Source organism: Microtus oregoni, unplaced genomic scaffold, assembly GCF_018167655.1.
Source record: "Microtus oregoni isolate MIOR12 unplaced genomic scaffold, Mior012 000011F_ref0000422, whole genome shotgun sequence".
Taxonomy (NCBI): Eukaryota; Metazoa; Chordata; class Mammalia; order Rodentia; family Cricetidae; genus Microtus; species Microtus oregoni.
In genome coordinates this window covers 49,517,017-49,540,757 of record NW_024543070.1, presented here as the reverse complement: position 1 = coordinate 49,540,757, position 23,741 = coordinate 49,517,017, and the positions used below count along the sequence as shown (strand labels likewise).

General features: G+C 48.8%; 1 protein-coding gene across 1 annotated transcript in view; it reads right to left on the bottom strand.

The window, feature by feature from the left end:
- The window catches only part of LOC121453413 (short transient receptor potential channel 7-like), a 121,721-nt gene that overhangs the window by 16,302 nt on the left and 81,678 nt on the right, over positions 1 to 23,741 (bottom strand). The window contains exons 6-7 of the mRNA XM_041660164.1: positions 17,698 to 17,931; positions 11,048 to 11,312 (exon numbers count right to left, since the gene is read on the bottom strand). Of these exons, the coding sequence (XP_041516098.1) occupies positions 11,048 to 11,312; positions 17,698 to 17,931 (499 nt within the window). The remainder of the gene's footprint in view (positions 1 to 11,047; positions 11,313 to 17,697; positions 17,932 to 23,741) is intronic.

The following is a 23,741-nucleotide window of genomic DNA, read 5'->3' as shown; positions in this document are numbered from 1 at the left end:
GTGACAGTGAGAGGTTTCACCCAGCCTCACTTTCTGTTCTTTACCCTGGATTGGCCAACAGGTCCCCGGCTGACACCAGTGAGCCACATGGAACACACGCAGGACAAGCCATCTACATTCCAGTTAGGGAAGACAGCTCAGATCCAGCATGTACGGTTTATCACTATGAAGTTCACCTCTGAGCCCTCATCTAGTCCCAGTTCCTTCATCTGGGCGTTCTGTCTGTAACCAGAGGAAGCAGAGTGGCCCATCTAGAAGACTATGTTCTGGTGAGTGTGTTCATTGTGTGGTTTGTTGGTGAGTGTGTTCACAGTGAGGTCTGTTGGTGAGTGTGTTCACCGAGTGGTCTGTTGGGGAGCGTGTTCACAGTGTGATCTGTTGGTGAGCGTGTTCACATTGAGGTCTGTTGGTGAGCATGTTCACAGTGTGGTCTGTTGGTGAGCATGTTCACAGTGTGGTCTGTTGGTGAGCATGTTCACAGTGTGGTCTGTTGGTGAGCATGTTCACAGTGTGGTCTGTTGGTGAGCGTGTGCACAGTGTGGTCTGTTGGTGAGTGTGTTCACAGTGGTCTGTTGATGAGTGTGTTCACAGTGAGGTCTCTAAAGTGACAGCTCAGTGCTCACCCTGACTCCAACCCAGTGTGTTTGACATACATCCTCTCTACAGTATGTGTTTGACATCCCCTCTACAGTGAGAAGGTTGACCTCTGAACTTCCACTTAGCTTCATCTCTAGAGGGTAATTACAAGAGGCCCAGACCGCAGGGAGTCCAGAATGAAAGTCTCCTCTCCAGAGGAGTAGTCCTTACTCCTTACTGGCTGAGAAGAGTCTTAGTCTAACAGAAAAAAGTCTGTGGTTCCATCTTCTCTTTGTGTGAGGCAGGATGAGCTGAAGCAACAGAAAAGGTGGGCACTGACCATCTGGGACGTTAGAGCCCCGGTCAGCTCCTGGGCTTTGTATCTGGACCTAGTCTGCTCCATAGGGGCATTCAGTGTTCTCACTGTGAACAGACCAGTGTTTGCCATTATTACTGAAGGGGCAGGCCTCACTGGCTGATTTATTGCGGATTGTCTAGACTAAGCTGTGAGAGGCATCATATTTTACCTAGACTCACACAGTCTGAATAGACAAGTTCTGAGTGGAATGGAAAAGTTAAAATTTGAAAAAATTCCTATGACTGAAACTAGCACATGATGTTGTTGAGAATTTACTAGATGATTTTTGCTTGGGGTGAGTTTCAGAAACTATGAATACAAACATCGAGAGATCCAATTACAAAGACATTAGCTCCCGAATGTCAAAACACCCAGTGAGTCAGAGATGAGTGGGAGAAGGGCTTGAGTCTGCAATGTCAGTAGATGCAACCAGAACTTTCCCTGCTGGTCTGACCAAAGGCCTGAAGAGAAGCCCCTTAAGGTAGGACTCATGGTTTGAGATGATATCATCGAGGAACACTGGGTGGCAGGAGAATGAGGTGGTTTGTTCCAGTCTCAGTGGTCAGGAAGCAGGTAGGGGCTCAGATAAAGCCTGGGCCAGACTATAACAGATAAAGCCTGCCTCTAGCAACCCAGCTCCTCCAACCAGTCTCCATCTCCTAAAGGTCCCATAACACATGGGCCTGTGGGTGGGGGTATCTAAATTCAAACCATACAGCCAACAATAAATGATGTCCTGGGGACAGTCTCTTAGAGCCTAGGCTGGCTTTGAACCCAGTGTGTTGCGGAAGCTGGCAGCCTTGAACCTGATCCTACTGGCCCCACCTCCCAGCTCTGCACACACATAAGCACTTCTAGGAATCAGTATGGAAACAACAGACATGCTAAGAAAGAAAGGGATGTGTGTGCTGGGGAGATGTACATTCAGTGCGAGATGCCAGGTTAGTATCTTCTAGTCCAGGGTGTGGCAGGAATAAAATAATTGAAAGAAACTCAGTCTCACTGCCCTCCACAGGGAAAGTTTTTTGTTACCCTGACACCTTGGAAGCCTACATAATATGTTCTTAGAAAGAAAGTGTCTTAGAACCAAACCAGTAAAACAGCACTGATCCCAGGGGCGTGGCCCTTGGGCCCTTGAGCTAGCCCTAAGGTCCTGTGGAAGGACAGCACCTAAATCACCACCCACCATTTGTCTGCTTATCTGATTAATAGAGGTAAGGTCTCCTAGCCTGGCCTTGAACTCGCGGCTATCCTTTTTCCTCAGCCCCCTGAGCACTGGCATTGAAGGTTTGGGCCCTTGTGCTTGGATCATTGCCTAGAGTTTGCAGGGCCCACAAGACCCAGGAGAGGAGGCCAAAAGTCTATTCTCATCACCATCAACATCCGGAGCTGCCTTTCAGAAAGAAACCCTTGGGACTGACTTAATTGATCTTTACCGCAAAGCCTCGTACAAAAGCCCCCATTGGCCACATCTGGGGTTCCTTGTTGTCAAGGATGGCAGCTGCTGGCTCCCCAGCCTCCTCTCCCCCAGTGGTTGTGAAGTTTGCCAGAGTTCCTCAACCGTGTCACAGAAATCTTCACAGCGATAGGTGGGGGTGGGGGGTGGGGGGTGCATGTCTGGGTCCGAACCTCCCCAATACTCATTCTCGATGTGTGCATGTTTAAATATGTTACAAAGCCTGTTAGGGGCTCAGTTTACTCAACTATGAAATGGACAGAACGGCACTGTATTGCTGCTCAGTTGCTAGGAAGATTAAAAGAACAACTCCCATAACATGCATAGTAAGAGCACCCGAATGGCTGCTATTCTTTTGATTCATTTTCTGGTTTGTTGAACTCTGAAAGAAATCTAGACGGTGCTAGCGAGAACGCCGTCAAGCTGTAAGCCAAATGCTGCTGCATGCTTCTATGAGGGCTGGCAGCACACACAGCCCCATCAGCTCAGAAGCCTCTGCCCACTGAATGACGCAACTGGTTGAGGGATTACTGATTTTCCTGAACAGGCCCTGTTTCCCTTCCGATGGGCCAGGTCACTACAGAAGCTTGACTTCACGCAAATTATCCCTCTGGCTCCTCCAGCCCAAGCTGCCTTGGCTGGCAGTGGAAGGGACGGAATTTCGTCAATAGGCCACCATAGCATGAGAAGCACTCTTAGCAAGTGGAAGCAGCAAGAGCCTGTGAGAGGCACTGAATAGACCATGATTCACCCTTGTCTCCCTGGGCGGGAGTGTGCGTGGGAAGGTTGGGGCTGATCTGTCACACAGAAAGCGGGGACAAGGTAATCAGTTCTCCACCAGGTCTGTCTCGCCTGGATAATGAGGCTTTAATAACAGGCTTCCTGAAGAGGCAGCGTGCACGCGCCTCAGAGAACAAACTGATCAACAAGGCGACAGTTTAGGGCGATTGTTATGAAAATTGCTGCTGCTTCAGAATGCCACAGACCCTCCCCACAACAGCTCAGTTCTGTTCAGTTACCTACCCAAATGTGCAGCTCGCAGGCTAACATTAAGCAAGAGGATCAGATCAGAGGGCTGTTCTTCACATAAAGACAATAGCTGTGCCCTATTAAGTTCTGCCAGGGAGTAACACCCACTTGCCATCCCCGCAGGTGATGGAGGAAGACGCCTGGCGTGGAGAAAACGCTTGTAGGGGGCCGTTCCCCTAACACCCGGATCTCAGGGACCCGAAAAGATCCCAAGGCTTGAGGAGGGTGAGGGTGATAGTCAAATGTCCAAGGAAAAGTGTTCCTGCTGAGCGCTCTGCCCCAGAGTTCCCGCCTCTGCCTCTGAATCACCTCGTGGTTCTATCTTGGGCCTTAATAAGGAGTTGGGATTAGAAAACCCAGAAGAAAGCAGTCTATCTTGGGGTGGGTGACATCTATCTGGCTGAGCAGGAACTGAAGGTGTGTTTACGAGAGAACGGAGGAATCTGTGCTATGTGTTTTGACTTCCTGTTCACTGGCCTTGCTGTTGCCGTCAGAGGAGGGAAGGTTCTGAGCCCAGGTGAGCCTAGTAATGCAGGCTCTCTGGATCTCTTTCTTCCTAGCCATAAGATGGGGAAATAAGTCTATAGTTCATAAAGTTGCTGTGAATCAACACAATGTTTGTGAGGTACACAAAACAGTTCAGTGTGCATCAGTTGATCACGAGCATTTTAGTCTTCACTTTGGCCTTGGGGAGTCCAGCGCCATCTCTTATTTAAATTGGCGTCGGTCTTTCAACCATGCAGTTAAATGAAAGGCTGTGATGAACTACTTGAGGCAGTGCTCATTCCTGTCCACGAGCCTCAGGCTCAGGCCGAGTGGGCCGTGGTCTCCAGGTGTGGTGGACACATGTGGTAGCCTGCAGGGTCCCCGTCATCTGCCCAGTGCCCCCTGGGATTGCAGGATGCACCCACTGGGAGGCAGTGTGTCTGTACCTCCTGCTCCTGGGCCAAGGTGGGACACAGGAATTTTCCCATTAAGGAGTGTGGAAATTTCTCAAGCTATCGTGGAAAACAAGAGCTTCTAATTTTGTCCAGTGCTTCTAAAGTTATTCCATTAAAAGTAATTCCTGGGGAGATAGAGCAATGTTAGCAAAGGACCTGTTTTTGATTAGATGAGTATGCTGTGATGGTCTTTCCACAGAGCCTATAGAAAAGGTTGGCTACGGTCATTTTATTTTTTTAATTAATTAATTAATTTTTTTTTTTGTGGACAGGGCCCACCCTTCATCTCTGATCAGGGTTAAGTGGAGGGAGCCAAGCTACCTACTGGGGAGACAGGGAGCCATTATGTATTGTGTGAGAGAGCCCTTTGCGTCTGTCCTGAGTCACTCATGGTTCTAGCCCCTCCTATCTGAGCGTTTGTCTGGTCATACGCTGCATAATGACGAATCTGTTGGTGGTGACATACAGCCTAGGCAAGTAGGAGGCTCTGCTATCTGTTTGTGTCAGTACATTCTGTGATGTTCCTACAATGACTAAATAGTCCAGTGTCCCGGATGCATTTTCATTAATCCATGTGTCATCCTATAAGAAGGACACATTATCTCCTCTGCAGTCTCTTCCAGTAGAATTTCATGTGTGAGCAGAGCCCTTTAGTCTCCGTTTTCCTAACTCTGTTTGTTATCTCTGAGTGCCAGGATGTCAACATTCCCATTTACTCTTCAAGAAGAACATCTTTGCTTTATGGAATTCATGAATTTCAGCAAAGTTGACTATAAAACAAATTGGCAAAAAGCAGGCCTAAGTTTGTTGACTTCCATGATGTAACCAACTATCCAACCCCAAGGACAGCAAACTCCTATGATTCCAGCCTGAGTTTTGTGAAGGAGGTGTGCTCTCAGGCCGATTCCTCCCCCTTCCACATCCACGGTTTGGCTACTCTGAGACTCAAGGAGCACACGACTGGTCTCAAATTCCCTGTCCTCCCTTCTGGACACCCCCAGTTTTTAACAGGGGTCGTTTACAGATTACCAGTTGCCTGCAGGCACGCTGTCTGTCCAACAGGCCCCAGCTGTGCGCACACATGCTTGTTCCTCCCTCTTAGGAGGCCCTGCCACAGAAGTGCTTCTGTAAAGCCCCCGAGACCTAGAGAACCCTTGGTTCTGGAGTGGAAGGCAGAGAGCTTGGGAATGCTCCTGGGATCTGACTCCTGCCTCGCTCCTGCTGGATCTGGACCGTCTGCTCCCTGTGCTGAGGAGACCTGCCTGCGTGGTCTGAGCTACCAGGCAGATGCGCAGTCGAGCGACGCTCCACTTAGAAAGGAAGAGCACAGATGGTACCTGCTGTGTTGGTGTGCTGATAATGCTGGATGAGATCCACCTGTGAGTGGCTGTGTGTGCGCATGTCTGTGCAGACACAGGTGTGTGCATGGGCACGGGTGTGGAGGCCAGAGGATACCCTGGGTGCTATTTCTCAGGAGCTGCTGACCTTGGTTTTGGAAGCAGGGTCTCTCACCAACCTGGGCTCATAGATTTGGCTAGCATGGCTGTCGGGGAGCCGCAGGGATCCTCCTGTCTGTGCTTCCCTACCTCTGGGTTTGTAAGTTCATCATCTCACTCAGCTCTTTTATGCAGGTTCTGGGCATGGAACACAGGTCCTCTTTTTTTGTTTGTTTTTTTTGTTTTTGTTTTTTGTTTTTTGTTTTTTTTTTGGTTTTTTGAGACAGGGTTTCTCTGTGGCTTTGGAGCCTGTCCTGGCACTAGCTCTTGTAGATCAGGCTGGTCTCGAACTCACAGAGATCCGCCTGCCTCTGCATCCCGAGTGCTGGGATTAAAGGCGTGCGCCACCACCGCCCGGCTGAACGCAGGTCCTCTTAAGCCACCCCCAGCTTAGATTCTCACTAAAAACAAAAACAAAAACCCTGTGACCTAATCATGTATGAAAATCCCAGTGGCTCTTTAAAAAAATTATTGATACTTTATACGTGTGTGATCTCATTCAGATCCCAGCTCCCCCTTATCTCCCTCCCCTCAGTCAATTTCTCTTCCAGCAAGGGGAACTTTCACAGGTTTTCATTTGTTTTGTCCTGTGGCCCGCCGAGCCGCACAGGGCCGGCCACACAGGCAGAGGTGCAGAGCCTTCCCCTGCAGCAGTGAGACTCACCACTGACCACCCCTGAAGATCATGACTGCCCCCATCCCTGTGTCCATGAACAGTCTGTTCTCCAGGAAGGGGCAGACTTAGTTCATACAGTGTTCCGGGCCTGCTCTGCCCGGATTAGATACCAAGAGGCAGGCTCCTGGAAACCTGAAATTTAGCCACTGCCCCTGGGTGATCCTGATGTCATCTGAGGACTGCTGGTCTCAGCTAAGATGCTGGGTCCTTGTTCATACCTGAAGATGGACCCATTCAACCCTCCCACATTCTTCCAGTCCCTCACCTGACGTCTGCTGGGTGGAGGTTATGGGAACCAGGGGGAAGGGTGAGTGGTCCTTGATTCAGAACTGGAGTACCCTGGGAATCTGAACAGGGTTTGGTTGAGGGCTGGGGGCTGCAGTCCACAGGAAACCCTACTTTACCTTTTCTTCCCAGTACTCTCAGAATATACGTCATACCCTCGCCTTAGGACAGCACAGGGCTTAGTGAGATTCCATTCTCACTGGCTCTGTGAGCTGCCTTGACCCTTACCCCAGGGTGAGCTCCCATGAGAAGGCTCTGGGCAGGATCTTAACAGCTGCCTTCTGAAGCGACCCCCTGAGCAGCTGTTGGGAGCCCAGCCTCCCCTGAACACAGAGGGCATGGAATTGGGGGCCAGTTCCAAAAGCAAGGGTGAGATGACTCTTGCAGTGTATTCGAACCCAAATGCCCTTCCACAGGACTGTGGCTTTTGGAAGACCATGAGCACAGAGGAGAGGAGCCCTGTCTTAGCAGAAAGAACTTCCTGTGGGGGGTGTGTGTGTGTGTGCTGGGGGCGGGGCAGAGGGAAGATCCAGCTTTGCACTCCAGTGGTGTCTAATTCAGCACCAGCACACCAACACTAAGGCAAACTTGAGTCCCCAAACACAGCCTCCTTTATTCCCTCCTGACATTTTTAATGCCAGCACTGATCTCTTGGGGGCGACGTGCTTCAGCAGGCAGTCAAAAGGTAAGCGGTGACATTTACAAAAATCCATTCTTTCCTCGTTTTGCTTCATCACTCTATCGACTTTCCCATTCAATCAAACCCACTCGCAGCTACACATGCCCTTCCAGGAACTGCTGAGGAGAAGGCGTTCCTGTCCTGTCCTCATTGTGTCTGCTGTGCTGTTCGCTCCTCTTCCCCACCCTGAGAGGTCTGGGGTCATTGTTGGTTTGGTCTCCAGTATCTCTGGTGCCTGGCACATGGAGTGTATTTATTATCTCCCCACCCCGTCCTACCTTTCATCCTGATTCCATGACCCATGGACACGAGCTCAGGCAACCTGCCCTAATGCCCTGTATTGATTAGCTTCGCTGCACTTAGCTGAGAACTGTGGTTGGACTCGCCCACTCTGAGTCCGGCCTCTCTCATGTTCCTGTGGACGTGGTCAGGGAGGGGAGAGGGGCCGCCAGAACAGCCAAACAGACAAAGTCAACACAGATACCCAAACTGTGGATGGCCTGGCCAGTGGCCTACTAGGTGGTCTTCAATCTGGCTTTATTTCTCCCGTTCATTCCCCATTCTTGTTTGCAAGACATTTGATGGGTAAATACTCTGAGCATGGCCCTGAGCTAGGCTGACATCTTCCCACATCTGTCGACAAAGTGGCACCTGCTGGTTAGATGCCTTTACGTCCTGTCCTGCCATCCTCCAGTCCAGCCAATCCTCTGTACTCCCTCCCAGCGCTTTCAGAGCAAATTTGTTTTTGGGTGGTTCAGGCTTATTCCATTTCTTCAGTGGGTGTTGGAGAAATATAAACCAGTCTGACTGACTACATCCTGTGCTGGAGGCCAGTCTGCCAGCTAGACCACTGCCCAGAGAGGGCCCTATAGTGCTGGCTCAGTCCCCACATCCGTCTCTGTCACTGCCAGTCACTGCAGGCTCTATGCACTGGATTTCCTGATTCTATCTGGACCCTAACAACAGTTCGGTGAGGCTGACCTTCTTCATGCCTCTTCTGTCAGAGCTGCAGCAATCCAGGGCCCAGGAATGTAGGAGCCTGCCTAAGGCTACAGTGAGTCCCAGCTAAGAGCAGATGGAAATCTAGTCTTTCTGACCGTTGGGTGCTGCATGCATGCAGGCCTCTGTTGATCCTCAGCACTGGGCCTGGCAGGGACTTCTCTGTGGACACTTCACCCCCGGGACTCAGCAGCATGCAGGGTTACCCAGCTGAGCAGGCAGTGCCACCCACAGTCCTGAGGTAAGCAGCATGGAGCTCAAACCACTTTTTCTAAGATACAGGTATCTCTCCTTGACGTGTGATTTCTCCAGGAGCAGGGCTAGCAGAGCCTTGTTACAAGGTGGGGATTGCTCAGAGGACAGTCATTTCCAGAGGCTGGAGAACTGAAATGTCAGGCTACCCAGGCCTTCCTGGGGACATGGATCAGGAGGTTCTTAGCCCTCTTGGAACCAGCTGCAACAAGATTCTGGCCAGAGCTTGACGATGGCAAGTTCTAGAAGTTATGGGTCTGGAGAAAGACTGATTGGAGGCAGTGCGCCCAGACACCCTGCGTGAAACACCTCAGCTGTCTGAGGAGGGCTAAGGCACTTCTGAGTAAGGTGGGCAAGTCTCGTTCCCTTTTTACAGATGTGGACGAGAACTCCTGGAAAGAAGCTGTGTCTGCAAAGACTTCTCAGATGAATAGAATTTGAGTTCTGTGGCAAGACTGGGATGCTGCAGGTCCAAAAGCTGGTTACCTTATCTTGGGCTAGTTCTAGCCCCACCTAGAACAGCCACTCTTTGTCCACACAAGGTGTCAGGACAAACATCTTGTGACAATAGAGAAAAACCCTCTTAATATTGATTACCTTAGCAGTCCACCAGCCTCTGCCAAGCCAGAAGCTTAGCATCCTGAGCCTGTAGGAAACCTTGCCCATCTCACTGTACCTGCCTCTCTGATGTACCCAATTGTTATGTAAACTATACAACTTCATGAAACTGCTTCCATGTAGAAACATGGACTTTGTGGTAACCTAAATCTGTGTTCCTGGGCCATGCTTACTCAAAATGGTTCTGGAATAAACCATCTCTTGTTTCCTTTACAATGAGAGCTGTGGTTTTTGTATCAACACAGATGTGGACACAGAAGCTCAGATACATCCGATGACTTTACATTACATTAGCCAGTAATGTCGGTCACAGTATGAGTTTGGCTCAGGGCTACTGAGTGCTATTGGTGGCCTCCAGGAGATCCCACTGTTCCTCACGGAGGGGAAGAGTTTTGGATCTTTTACACACAGGCTGCATGAGCTCTGTTTCTTATCTTCTTGGGCGTGCAGTTGGGTGTGGAGTCTTTGTGCTGTCCTGCATCTGGCTAGCTGAAGCAGCCATTTCCCCTGCCTCTCATCTTCCCTGCCTGGGCCTCCCCAATGACTGTAGAAAAGCATGGAGCTGCAGAGCTTGCCCTGTACTCAGCCAGGTGTGGACAGCTGTGGACTGGGGCCTCAGCAAGTCCCTGGAAGTGTAGGAGTCAGTGAATCTGACTCCTGAGGGACAGCAGGCAGGAGAGCTCCAATGGATAAGTTCCCTTTGTCTCTCCAGTAGGCTATTCAGAGACGCGTGCTTCCATCTTGTCTCCCCGGAGAATTCTGCTATGCTCAGGGTGCATGCAAGGTAGCAGCCTGTGCTCACCTTGCCCAGCTCTCATTTCTCTCTCACCCTCCTCACCCTCTTCCTCGTCTCACTTCCCCTGGATTATAAGTCTCTGGGTCTAATAGCATGAGGTGTGAGGGTTTTGTCCGGGTGCTGTTCCTAAGTAATACAGGTTAAGTATATTGCTGTAATAATCACACATGATAAATACATGGCTCTCCAGCCATGTAGTGCATGTTTTCCAGGTTACCCCATCCTGCTGAAGCCTCACACTGTTGTCACGAAGCAGGAACTGTTATTATCACCTCCTGTGGTGCTCTGGCAGAGAAATGCCCCTCGGAGACTCATCCCCAGTTGGTGGCATGGTGTGGGGAGGTGGTGTAGCCTTGCTGAAGAGGTACACCCTTGGGGACAGGCTTTGAGAGTTCACAGTCCACTCTTTTCCTGCACCTCATGTGTGTGGCTGAACACATGATCCATCTGCCTGCCGCGTGCCTCTCCTGCCACTGTGGAACCTGCACTTGAAATGGTAAACCTCAGTCATCCCTGTTTCTTCCTTAAGTCGCTTTGGTCGTGGTGTTCATCATAGCAACAAAAAAGCAACTGATACATTCCCATTTTAAAAATGAAGAAATGGCTGGGGATGATGCATGTCTTTAATACCAGCAGTAGGAGGCAGAGACAGGCAGAGCTCTGTGAGTTCAAGGCCAGCCTCATCTACATCAGGAGTTCCAGGCCCCAGAGCTACATAGTGGCAAAGTCAGGACCTAAAACCTAAACCATTTAGAATGAAACTCACATCATCTTCAAGGAAACCTGGATTCTTCAAGAAGCTGCTAGCAAGAACTTCCCAAGGATCCCCAGGAAACCTGGCGGGGGGGGGGGGGGGGCTCAGGGATGGAGAGTGCTGGGTACTCACGTTGTAAACGCTGGGTTGTACTTGGCACCTCGGTAGTAGGAGTACAGGTTGAACATTCCGATCATGAAGGCCACAAATACCATGATAAAAATGACCATGAACTTGAAGATATCTTTCACAGTTCTTCCCAGGGAGATCTGCAAGGGCCCGAAGCTCTCATTGGCTGGCAGGATGTAGGCGATCCTAGAGAAGCTGAGAACGACGGCTATGGCATACAGCCCTTCGGAAATGATCTGGGGGTCTGAAGGCCACCACTTGTCCCTGGCTGGAAGAAAACAATCCGTATTACTCACGGGGGCATGGGGTCAGCTCCAGAAGAGCACCCAGTTAGGTAGCTCTAAAAATTTGTTTTTATTGTCTTATGTCTCTGTGTGCAGGTACCCGAGAAGACTCGAGAGCTTCAGGACCCTCCCGCTGGGGGTACATGTGGTCGTGAACAACCTGATTTTGGTGCTGGAAGCCGAACTCAGGTCTTTCTGAAGCAAGTGCTCTTAACTGCTGAGTCATCATCTCTCCAGACCCATTAGGCTCCACGCGGAAGCATGCGCCATTCTCTGGTAATCTCTGCTCTGAGGTAGTGCAGTACACAGAAGATGCTCACATGCCTGGAACATGTGTCCTTTACTTCAGGTCTGATTCATTCCCAACCATCCTTCAAGATTCTGTTAGAATCATCTCTTTCCAGGTGCTGTGAGTCCTGCAGGCTGGGTGGGATTCCTCTGCCCCTGTAGGTTGCCATGGAGTCTGTCCTGTGTGTATCCATAAAACAGCTGCCACAGTGTTCACCAGTAAGTCCCCTCCTCCACACACAGGAGTTGAGCTGCTCACTGGGGAAGCCTGACAAAGCAGTGGGGACAAGCACTGGGCCTAGAATCAGTCCAACTGACTCTTTTGAGCCGCGCTGTCCCCATGTGGCCATGACAGACAATCTCATGAGCCTTCATGGACTGTGGCCTTTAAGTCACGCATGCTCAGAACAATCTGGTACAGAGCAGGCACTGAGAAATGCCTGTGAGGTGACTGAAGAAACTTCTAACCGTGAGTCAAAGCAAACAAGCTCCTCTGGGGACCAGGAATCTGAAGGGTTTTCCTGAGATCATAATCTTGTTCTCCTCCCCCTCCCTGAGGAGGTGGGTGCTGGCAGGTTTTTTTTTCCTAACTCAGCTAGGGTCTTAGAGGTGGTGACCATCCACATGGATTTGCCACAACTGTGCTGGAGAGTCCTGGGGCCCGAGCTGCCTTACAGGCATCCTCTAGCAGAGTGAACCTGCATTGGGCCCCTATTGTGCTACTGCTGACCTAAGTCTAAGGACCAGCATCCCTTGCAGACCTGCTACCTACGAGGAGTCAGGATCAGGATGGACAGTGAGTCTCAGGTGAGGGCAGCACCGACCCCTGGGAAGGTGCCTGCTTGTCACAGTGACTGGGTAGGAGTACCCCTTAGATGCCGAACATCTCAGAACATTCTAGACTGCATCACACGGTGAAAACTGCCCCGCTGACAAAGCCAACAGCATCCCTGTTGAGAATTGCTGAATGAAGCTTAAATGAGAAACATTGAGAAACTTAAATTAGCCCTCACACTAAATTAGCTGTGATTTTCACAACAGCCCTGTAGCGCAGATATTACTATTGCCATTTTTAAGATTGGATTTGGGGGTATGGGGTCCTCCTCAGAGCCAGTAAGTGCAAATAGAAAGCATATTACACGGCAATTTTTGGCACCCCAAGGGAGCTGGAGGGGGAAGAATTTTATTCTTTATTTTCAGAGCTAGACTGCTAAATAATTAGACTAGAAACCTTCAGTAAGCGAAGCTGTGCCACCGAGTTTCATGTAGCACTTTCAAAATTACTCTTGGAATACATTAACACAGACTACATGCACACCAAGGTCAGAACTCAGAAGCCCACGAAAGCCAGATCAAGAGAACCAAGTATGTGTTTTCTAAAACAGTTGCTGCCCTCTATGGATAAATAACACATTTGAGTGTTATGAAATAGGAAGTGGATTCTTCAGTCAAACGGACACCGAAATGAATTCTTTTTTTTTTCTTTAAAAAAAAATGTCAACTACAATGCATCATCTTCAACCTCAGCTACAGCATCTCCTCTTAGCTAGATTCTGTCTGTTCCGGGCGGCTGGGGCGGGACTTCCGGTGTGGACCATTCGGCCTGGATGGGTTTGTCGGCTACAGGGATGCGTGGGCATAAAACAAGCTGCAGTGTGTGATTCAAACAAAGAGACTTTCATCTCGGAGCTGCTTCCACCAGAAAAGAAGTCTGTTCAAAACCTAAAAAATCCCCGGGGTCTACGTTTTTGCTGCTGAACGTTTTTGCTCGACTGCTAGTCTCTCCACAAGAGGGAGCTCGGCGCCCGCAGCTGGGGCACAGGCGCGTATTTCCAAGGGCCCAAGGTGAACGGGAAAAGGCAAGGACAATAATGTGCTGCTAGCTGACCTGACACAATTCACAAAGGAACAGAAGTCACACAGGGACAATACTGCAGCCTGTACCGTTACATTAAGAAGAGTATGTCCATCGTTCCCTGAGCAGCATAGAGCAGGAATCATAAGCCATTCAAGAAAAAAATCTGGATTTGTTACATTAACAAATGCCAGAGGCAGGGGCCAGGAAGCAATGGCTGCAAGACAAGCCACATTCACATCATGTGGTCAGTTCAAAGCAGCAGACTACAGAATGGAAAAAGATTTTTGCCAGTTATGCATCTGATAGAGGGTTAATTGTTGTGGAATATTCCTTTACACTGTGAAGCTATGTCACTGTGATTAGTTTAATAAAAAGCTGAATAGGCAATAGCTAGGCAGAATTTCCAGGTACACTGGATGCTGGGAAGAAGAAGGGCAGAGTCACGAGGAGATATGGAGGAAGCAGGGAAAAAGGATGGACAATCTGTATATGAGGTTAACAAGCCTCAGGGCAGCACACAGATAAATAAAAATGGGATAACTTAAGTTATAAGAGCTAGTTAGAAACAAGCCCAAGCTATTGGCCAAGCTATCATAATTAATAAATCTCCATGTGGTTATTTAGGAGGTGGCTGATGAGGCAGAAAAGTCCACCTACAGTAAATATCTAAAATGTTTAAAGAATTAAAAACAATTGGGCATTAAGAAAACAAATGATCCAATTAAAATGGGGTACATAGCCTGTTGGTGGTGGTGGCACACACCTTTAATCTCAGCACTCGGGAGGCAGAGGCAAGCGGATCACTATGAGCTTGAGGCCAGCCTGATCTACAGAGTGAGTTCCAAGATATCCAGGACCATAGACAGAGAAACCTTATCTCAAAAAAAAGGGGTATCCAACCATGCAAGGAGTTCTCAAAAGATGAAACATAAATGACTGAGAAACACTTAAAGAAATGATCAACAAGCCGGGCGGTGGTGGCGCACGCCTTTAATCCCAGCACTCGGGAGGCAGAGGCAGGTAGATCTCTGGGAGTTCGAGGCCAGCCTGGTCTACAAGAGCTAGTTCCGGGACAGGCACCAAAGCTACAGAGAAACCCTGTCTCGAAAAACCAAAAAAAAAAAAAAAAAAAAAAAAAAAGAAAAAGAAATGATCAACATCCTTAGTCATTAGGGAAATGCAAATCAAAGCGACCTTGAGATTTCATCTCATACTTGTCAGAATAGCCAAGATCAATAAAATGAATGATAGCTCAATGCTGACAAGGATGTGGGGCAAGAGGAACACTCCTCCATTGCTGGAGGGAGTGCCAACTTGTACAGCCACTATGGAAATCAATGTGGTGGTTCCTCAGAAAACTGAGGATTGATCTCCCTCAAGATCCAGCTATACCACTCTTGGGCATATACCCAAAGGACGCTCCATCCAGTCACAGAGACACTTGCTCAACCATAATCATTGCTGCTCTATTTATAGTAGCCAGAAATTGGAAACAGCCTAGCTGTCCCTCAACAGATGAACAGATAATGAAAACGTGATAGATTTACACAGGGGAGTATTATTCAGCTGTTAAAAGAACATAAATAATGAAATTTGCAAATAAATGGGAGGGGCTAGAAAAAAATTATCCTGAGTGGGGTAACCTAGGTTCAAAAAGAAACATATAGTGTGCATTCTCTTATATGGAGATGTTAGTTGTTAAGCCTTTGATGGAGACTGTGGCAGCATGCACAGGGCCTGTGTAGGGCCAAGGCAGATGGAGTCCCAGTGCTGAGAGGGGAACTAGATCGGAGCCACCCCCCATGCAACACAGACGTTATCTCCTACTGACAAAGGAAAGATCAGGTTTTATTTTTCCCCCAGTGGAATCTCACTGGCTATACAAACTACATTTAAGGGCAGGCGCCATGCCCAGCAATAAATGATCAACACAAAACAAACTCAATACTCAGTGATATTTTTGAAGATGTTTTGTCTCATAACACTTCGGTCTCTTTTTTAATCATATGGGTCTTTTGTTTATAGTTTCTGATATGTTTTTATGAATTTGTGTGTGTGTATGTGTGTGCGTCTGTCTGTCTGCATGGCTATGTGTTTTTTCTGCTTTTTCTTTTTTCCTGTTTGTTTTATTCTAGTTTGATTGTTTATTTTTTATTTGGCTGTTTTCTAAAGTGAGTGAGAGAGAGAGAGAGAGAGAGAGAGAGAGAGAGAGGACATGGAGATGAACCACTGGGGTGGTGGGGAGAATCTGGGAGGAGATGAGAGAGGGGAAGAGAAGCAGGATTAGAATATACTGTATGAAAAAACTATTTTCAATGAAACAAAACAAAAAAGTCATTAAGTATGTCTACAGCTGCCTATATAAGATTAGCACAAGTGCAAGCCAGTCAGCATTCTAGCATGTGAGGGAGTGCCCGTCTTCTTTACAGATGTGGCTCCCAGTAGATTGACCATGCTCCTCCTGTGGATGCCCACCCACACAGGAGTATATAGGCTGCACAAACTGGAGCTGATTTTTTTTTTAAAGCAAAGGACACAGACTTGGTGGGAGGTAGAGATAAGTCAGGGATGAGTTAGGGGACAGGCTTAGGGGGAGGTAGAGGTAAATCAGGGATGAGTTGGGAGACAGGCTTAGGGGGAGGTAGAGGTAAATCAGGGATGAGTTAGGGGACAGGCTTAGGGGGAGGTAGAGGTAAGTCAGGAAGAGTTGAGGCACAGGCTTAGGGGGAGGTAGAGGTAAGTCAGGAAGAGTTGGGGGACAGGCTTGGGGAGAAGTAGAGGTAAGTCAGGGAGAGTTGAGGCACAGGCTTGGGGGGAGGTAGGGGTAAGTCAGGAAGAGTTAAGGCACAGGCTTGGGGGGAGGTAGGGGTAAGTCAGGAAGAGTTAGAGGATAGGCGTGGGGTGACTATGACCAAAATGTATTGTGAAAATTCTCAAAGAATTAACAAAATATTTTAAAAATTGACTGTGGAGGTTGCCTATATTCTTTCTAAAGAAATACATTTCTAAAGAATAATACGAAAATAGCAATAATGTACAGGACCTTTGAGTACCACCTTGCTCCTTTCCAAGGTATAAACCTGCAAATTTCTGGGTACCTCACAAGTGAGGCTCTACAGTTATAGTAAAAAACATTTTAGTTCCATTATGCAACTTTGTGACCTACAGTTTTACCTTAGCAGCTATAATGCCATCCCACACATCGCAGGGGCCAACCTGTGGCCTTGTTGGTGATCATTAGCAACCCTTCCGAATGCACCTTCAGAAGCTGCCAAAATTGTGTGTGCATACCACATGTGCGCGTGTGTGCACGTACGAGGAGCTATTGTAAAGAAAAGCAACTCTTGAAAATCTTACACCACACGTGGATGCCTGCTATTTTGTCTCTTCATTCTCTCTTAAAGCCCAAACTCAAAAATTATGTCACAATCTCTTTTTTAAAAAGTAATTATTAGTATACAAATTATACACAACAATATTGTGCTGATATTTTATACATCTATGATATGCACTTTGATCATGTTTATCTGTCACCCTCTTTTGTTCTCCTGCCACTACTGCTGATCCCCCTCTTCCAAACTAGTCCCTCTTCTACTTTTATGCTTTTTGCGGGGTGGGTGATCCAACGAGCTTAGTTAGGGTTACTTACAAAAATCTCTTCTAAATAAACTCCAACTCTCATTCACACTGGCTCCTTCTGAAATTATTTTCTGCAGGGCCCTCAAGAATCCTGGTTTCACCAGAGGGGAGCTCTCTGTAGCCCTCCTCAGGCTTCTTGGAGACAGCATCCTTAGCTGTGCCACCAACTCACATGAAACCCGTTTCAAACCCGTATGATCAATGTATTAATGTCTCTTTTAAGAGCCTATCTCACCATGAGAAAGAATACCGAACTAAAACAGGGCATACTTTTGTGCAGAATACAGGATCCAGGATGGACAGAAAAATTTCAGTATATATATATTCCCCATGTCAGGGGGAGAAAAAAAGGATTCTTCGAAAACAAAACCCTACAGAAATGCTCCCAGAACCTCTCCCAAACAAACCCCATCCTTCCAAAGGCAGAAGCCCATTTCTAAGTCACAAATACGTCCACATTCTGTAAGCGCTGTAGACATAGAGAGTTTGGGGCACCCGTGGGCTACAAATCCCAGGTCCTGGAACTACCCAAACCGACTGGCATGCTCCCATCTCAGACCCAACACGAGGCCCCTGGAACTCACCATAGGTGAAGTAGGCCACTTCCGGCGGAAGTGAGACGTTGTGCAGCGTCACATCTTGCACGTACTGGTCCACGTACAGCTGGGCCTCGCTGGCCTTGAGGAAGGCCATGAACCTGGCGGTGAAGGAAGCCACAAAGATGGACAGCATGCCGAAATCCAGAAGGTTCCACAGGTGCAGCACGTACTCCCGCGGCCCCTCCTCCCAGATTTCCTTGCATTCCGACCAGATCATTCCTGTGGAAGAAAGTCAGGCCCGTCTTCAGTTTCCCTGGCAGGCGCCCAGGGAACTAGGTAGTAACGCACATGTCAGCTGTGTAGGGGGAGCTAGAGACAGACAGATGGAAACCTCCTTCAAAGACAGAGAAGACAAGCTCCTGTCCCTGACCTTCATGGATAAACCGCCTCTGAAAGTGAGGAGAGGGTCCCCATCCACGGTCAGACTTTGTAGGCGGTGTATGAGAGGGAAGGCTGCCGGAAGCCACACTTTAATATGGAGTCGTTATAGATTAGGTCCCCAGTGGTTCTGCCCTGGACACTTGCGTGTGCTCCTCCCTTGCTTCTCCCCAGACGGCAGGACAAGCCCACTGACAGCTGCTCATATTACAAAACAGGCCTGAGGATTCAGCTGCAGAAACCTCTTGGAGTCAGAGATGATGCTGGCAGTGGACGATGGTGGTGGCTCTGTCCTCCAGAGTGTGGCCACTTTGGTTCCAGTCCTACTTCAAAACACATGAGAACCAGGAGCTGACTGCCCTCAGTCCTCGGCGACTCTGCCCAGGGACTGTTTGGATCAGCATCCGGCGGTGAAAAAGGCCCATCAAATAAAAGGAACTGAAATATTTTTCCAAGGTAAAAAGCAGTCTAGAGCAGCTGTCTACAGAAGAATCCTGCCTTGTTTGTTGAAGACTGCACTGGAGCCCCCACCGTGAGAAATGGCCCCACCCCTGCAGGTCTGTTTACAAGGCTTCTCACAGCCCCTGATTGTGTTTCTCTTAACAAAGCCACGTCTCACCTCACCCTATGAAACCGTGGGCAGCAATTCAGTGTGTCCTAAGTTTCTTAGCACAGAAACATACGTTTATCTGCTTATTTAAAAGTGTTACTAGAAAACCCATTCAGGCTGGGGAAGATGTGGATTTGATTGTTTTTTATTTTCTCTTCCCCAAGATTAAAATTAAATGTCATAGTGGAATATGACATTGTCCTCTATGGCATGGCAGGTTACTGCTTGGGAGTCAGCAAACGCTGGGCTCAAGTTTTCGCCTGGCAGTGGGACATTGGATAAGTCCCTTGATTTTGAGTGTGTTTTGGAGGAACTTCAAACACTAAAAGCTCTATGAATCCGAAATGCAAATTATTTTCATCAGGCCCTGAAAATTACTCCAGGGTCAGCTGTCCTTGTCAGCCTTCCTAGATTTAAATATTAATTGCCTAGGTTAATTTAAGTCATTCCAGAGCCATAAGTAAAAGTAGCATGGGGTGAGGGTTTGAGCAGCAGGAATTACCTAATGCAAACAGAAGTGTGTGAAATTAAGTACTTCAGTGAGGGAAATTGGGCCTCCTGCTTCCAAGATGCTGGGGTAGTGTATGGTGTTGTGTAGTAGCTGATCCCAGGTCTTTTGCCCCAGCGTGTCAATCAGAGAAATGTTTGGAGCTCAGGGGCCCAAGGAGTAAAGGATGCTCAGTACTTGAGACCCCTCCAGGCCAAGTTCCCATTACTCAGGAATGCCTGGAACTCAGAGAACAAGGTCACCAATAATTAAGAAAGGTGCCTGGCAGAGAAGGAAGCTGGAGCTCACCAGGACGCTTCCAGGGAATCTGCACTACAGCTTCAGGGTAATGCCTGCAGTCTATGGAGAGGGGCTCGGTGGAGGGAGGAAAGACACTCACTCCCAGTCTTTCCTCCATGGCACTCAGCAGGGCTTCCCTTTCAGAGTCCTGAGATAGAAACAGGTGCATCTCTTAAATAGTCAGAGGTCCGCTTCTGCTGCTGTGTGCCAGGGTTTCACATTTACCCTTTTCCTGAAGTCGGTTTCTGACCACTGGGCCAGGACGGGTGCTCCAAGAACTGGTATTTCCAGTGAGGAAGGAAATACACCCAGAAGCTCTCTACCCGCCCCTACTAGCCAATGCTGTCTCCATGATAGGGGTTCATTTGCTTGGCAGGCAGAAAGATGATACTAATAATTTCCTAAGAATTTATCTGTGTCTCTTTATCCCCCTTTATTCTGGTTACAGCAGCCAGCAGTTGTTGAGCTCCTTCTAGTTGCCCAGCCCTGGGCTAAGCATTTTACAGATACCAATTGACTTTTCAAAATACGCTGATTGACAGCAACTGTAATTATCCCTACTTTCAAGATGAAACTCATGTACAAAGTTGGCACGTCAGTTGTCCAAAGGCAATCAAGCAGTCCAGACTCCTTGCTGTCTGCTCTGCCACCTCTGCCATGCCCTGCACTAGGCACAAGGTTAGGCTGTGTAGTCAGAAGCCATCCATTGACCAGATGTGCAGGTTCAGGCACCAATCTAAGGCTAAAACCGTCGAGATGATGATAGCTTTGCTATAGATAGCCATCTGCCATGGCAGTATAGCTGCTGTCCTAAAAATTATACAGGGGCCAACTTCCGGAGGCACAGGGCTAAGAGTAGGACCAAGTAGGGTGCCCGTGTGCTGTGTCTTTGTAGACGCCGTGGAAGGGTGGATCCGTGGAAGGGTGGATCCGTGGAAGGGTAGATCCGTGGAAGGGTGGATCCGTGGAAGGGTGGATCCGTGGAAGGGTGGATCCGTGGAAGGGTGGATCCGTGGAAGGGTGGATCCGTGGAAGGGTGGATCCGTGGAAGGGTGGATCTGTGGAAGGGTGGATCCGTGGAAGGGTGGATCTGTGGAAGGGTGGATCCATGGAAGAGAGGCTCCTGGGCTAAGGAAAAAGAAATTAGCTAGGTAAGGGGAGGGACTGCAGTGGCCTTGAGATGTGGGAGAACAGGTCACTCTAAGAACTTAGGTTCAAGGGTGAGGGGAGTTTTTTGTAACCTAATAGACTCTCCCCAGGCTGTGCTGAGAACCGGGGTTTACCCCAAGCCCGTGGGCAGTCTCTAAACACCATGAACAGGGTAGTAATGTGCTTTGACTTGCTAGAAGAAACTTCAGTCATCTGGGGTATCATGTTCGGACTTCCTGGCTAAATACCCAAAGGCTCCATTGAAAGAGTGAATTCATATATAAGAACCAGGATGGAATTATGGAAACAGGATTGTGTGCTTGCCCTCTTGACTAAACATGGAGGTATGATTAGGAGCTCAGGCTCAGATGTGCCCTCAGAGTTTAGAACCCTGGTGGGCGAAGGTGAGGGAGCAGGTGTGAGAACCTAACGCCAATGAGGGGAGAGCAAAGAGGGGAGAGGCTGGTCGGCCAGGGCCGTTACCTGACTGCAGTCCCAATCCCACTCCTCTTTGCTGCATTTGCATGTATTTTGCAGCTATCTTGACATTTGTATCTCATCCATCAATGGAGTTTTCGGCACTGCTCACAAGTGTGGAAGAAAATGGTACCAGAGCTGAGAGGTGGCTCAGCAGATAGGAGCAGTTGGTGCCATCCAACAGCCGCAGTTCCATCTCCAGAACCCACAGGGTGGAAGGAGAGAAATGACTCTTACAAGCTGCCTCTGACCTTCACACGTGTGCATGCCTGTCAGCCTTCACACGTGTGCATGCCTGTCTTGCCAGTAAAGAGTGGATTAATAACTCATGAAAAAAAGACAACTAATGGCGGGCTTTTCAGAGACTAGGGAGAGAAAGTCTTCCACAGAAAGATTCCTAGATGGGGAACCCGGATTCGGAGAGTCTTTCTGGTCTTTGTGGCTCTCTAGGACTTCATAGTTCTCTGAGGGCATCTTTAGAGACATGTTCTTTAATTGACTCTCCTCCAAGCTCTCCAGAACCCCAGAGCCGCTGCTTTGATGTGAAGCCAGGCAGCTGTTGGGTGTCCTCCAGGCTGCTCCATGGTCTGCTCCCTGAAGGCAGTCATCCAGCAGAGCTGGAGATGGCAGGGCTGTGCCATGTGACCATTGAAGGAAATCACTGAGGAAGCCAGATCCCTGCCCCCTCATGGAGAGGATGAGTCAGCTGTATGTGGGGTGGCTTCAGGAACGCTGAGTCAGGCAGGAGAGGACAGAGACCACATGGTCTGGTCAGTCTTGGTGCTAGGGAGAAGAAGGGACTGGGGGACGAAGAGGACTCAGATTTCTGAGCAGGTTGATTATAAAGGCCTTATTTGAAGAAGACCTTTGGGAGTCTGGGGGCCTGAGTCGGTGGCAGACTGCTTGCCTAGCATATGTGAGACTCTGTCATCCATCCCCGGATCCATCTCACAGAAAGACCTGGACAGAGCTAGAACAGCGCAGATCCCCGCAGAAAGAAGAGCTGGGGAAAGGGCTCAGAGGCAGAAACAGACAAGAACAGAGGGACTGACGTAGTGAGTGGGAGGAAGATGGATTGGAGGCCATTGAAGGCTGTTGTAACTGCACTAGCTGCCACTGTGAAGGAGATGGAAAGCCATGAGAAGTTCTGAGGCAGAGTGACGAGACATGATTAGGGTTAAATAGGTCACTATCACTTCTGTGTTGAGGCACGGAAAGGGAAGGGCAGAAGCAGGGGGCCTGGACAAGACCTTTCACTTCTCAGTGGCTAAGACCTCCATATCTGAAGGGAACAGGCTGGGCTTGTTTAAGACCCTAGGTTCCTGTCACTGTTTGAGCTGTGTCTGGTGAGGAGGGAGCGATGGCTTGTGTCTTTGTGTAGCCGGCATGCCCAGCCTTCTACACATCTGGAGTGCAACAGACCAGAGATTTGGGCATCTCTGTTGGCAGTCAGTAAAAGGCGTTCTTAGCCATGTGGGAGCAGAAGTCCAAGGCCCTCAGCAGGGATAATGCTACTTCTTACTCTCCTGTATTTGAGCAGAGACAGGCTTGGATGCTGAATCTCAAGGCATGTCAGCGCAAAGAACCTTCTGTAGATGATGGTCAGATCTTTCAAAGTCATTACTTTTGCAACAATTAAAGAGCTCCAGAAGGTATTTAGGGCAAGATCACACTAGTAATACTCATTGTTGTTTCCCTGATATCTGGCTGCCTAATGCATGAGAAAACACCTAACATTTAATGGACCTGCTGAGAAAAAGTGGTGGCTAGAAAATGCCAGGCAAGGCCATCAGCGCCTCCAGCACCGTATCAGCCACACTGTGTGCTCAGCCAAGACCACCAGCACCTCCACCACTGTATCAGCCACACCGTGTACTCTGCCCAGTCAACACCACCAGCACTTCCAGCACCGTATCAGCCACACCGTGTGCTCTGTGCCCAGTCAACACCACCAGCACCTCCAGCACCATATCAGCCACACCGTGTGCTCTGCCCAGACAACACCATCAGCACCTTTAATACCGTATCAGCCACACCGTGTATTCTGCCCAGTCAACACCACCAGCACCTCCAGCACCGTATCAGCCACACCATGTACTCCGTGCCCTCAGCTGGACCTGGGCTCCTGGACATGGACACTAGGTCATACTTCCTGTCACCTCCTCAGGAGCTTTGCTTCCAGATGCCCCAACCTCAGGATACAGCATCCCGCGATCTGTCAGCAACACTTCCTGGCTCACTACTCTCTGCATTTCCTTTTCTTCCCAGTGTTGACACTGCTGTGGCCTCTGGCTTGATCTTTAGTTTATCTGTCCACTTTCACAATCAGAGTGATACCATAATTTGCTTAAATATACTGCCATGCTCAATTTGTTTCCAGCCCCCAGCTTCTCCAGAGTTCAGACGGACATACCCGTTTAGTACTTAACATCTTCTCTTCAGTCTGATATACTCTAGTTTCTCTCCAGATGGTGTAAGTCTTTGCCCTTTGAAGAAAATCTGTAGTGTGTATCTCAAAGTGGAGTCTGCATCCCCTCCGCCCCACCATGCTCCACCCTGGTCTTTCCCATCCTACTGAATGACTTTCTTTGATACCATTTTGCAAGCTATAACAGTAGAAATTGTTCC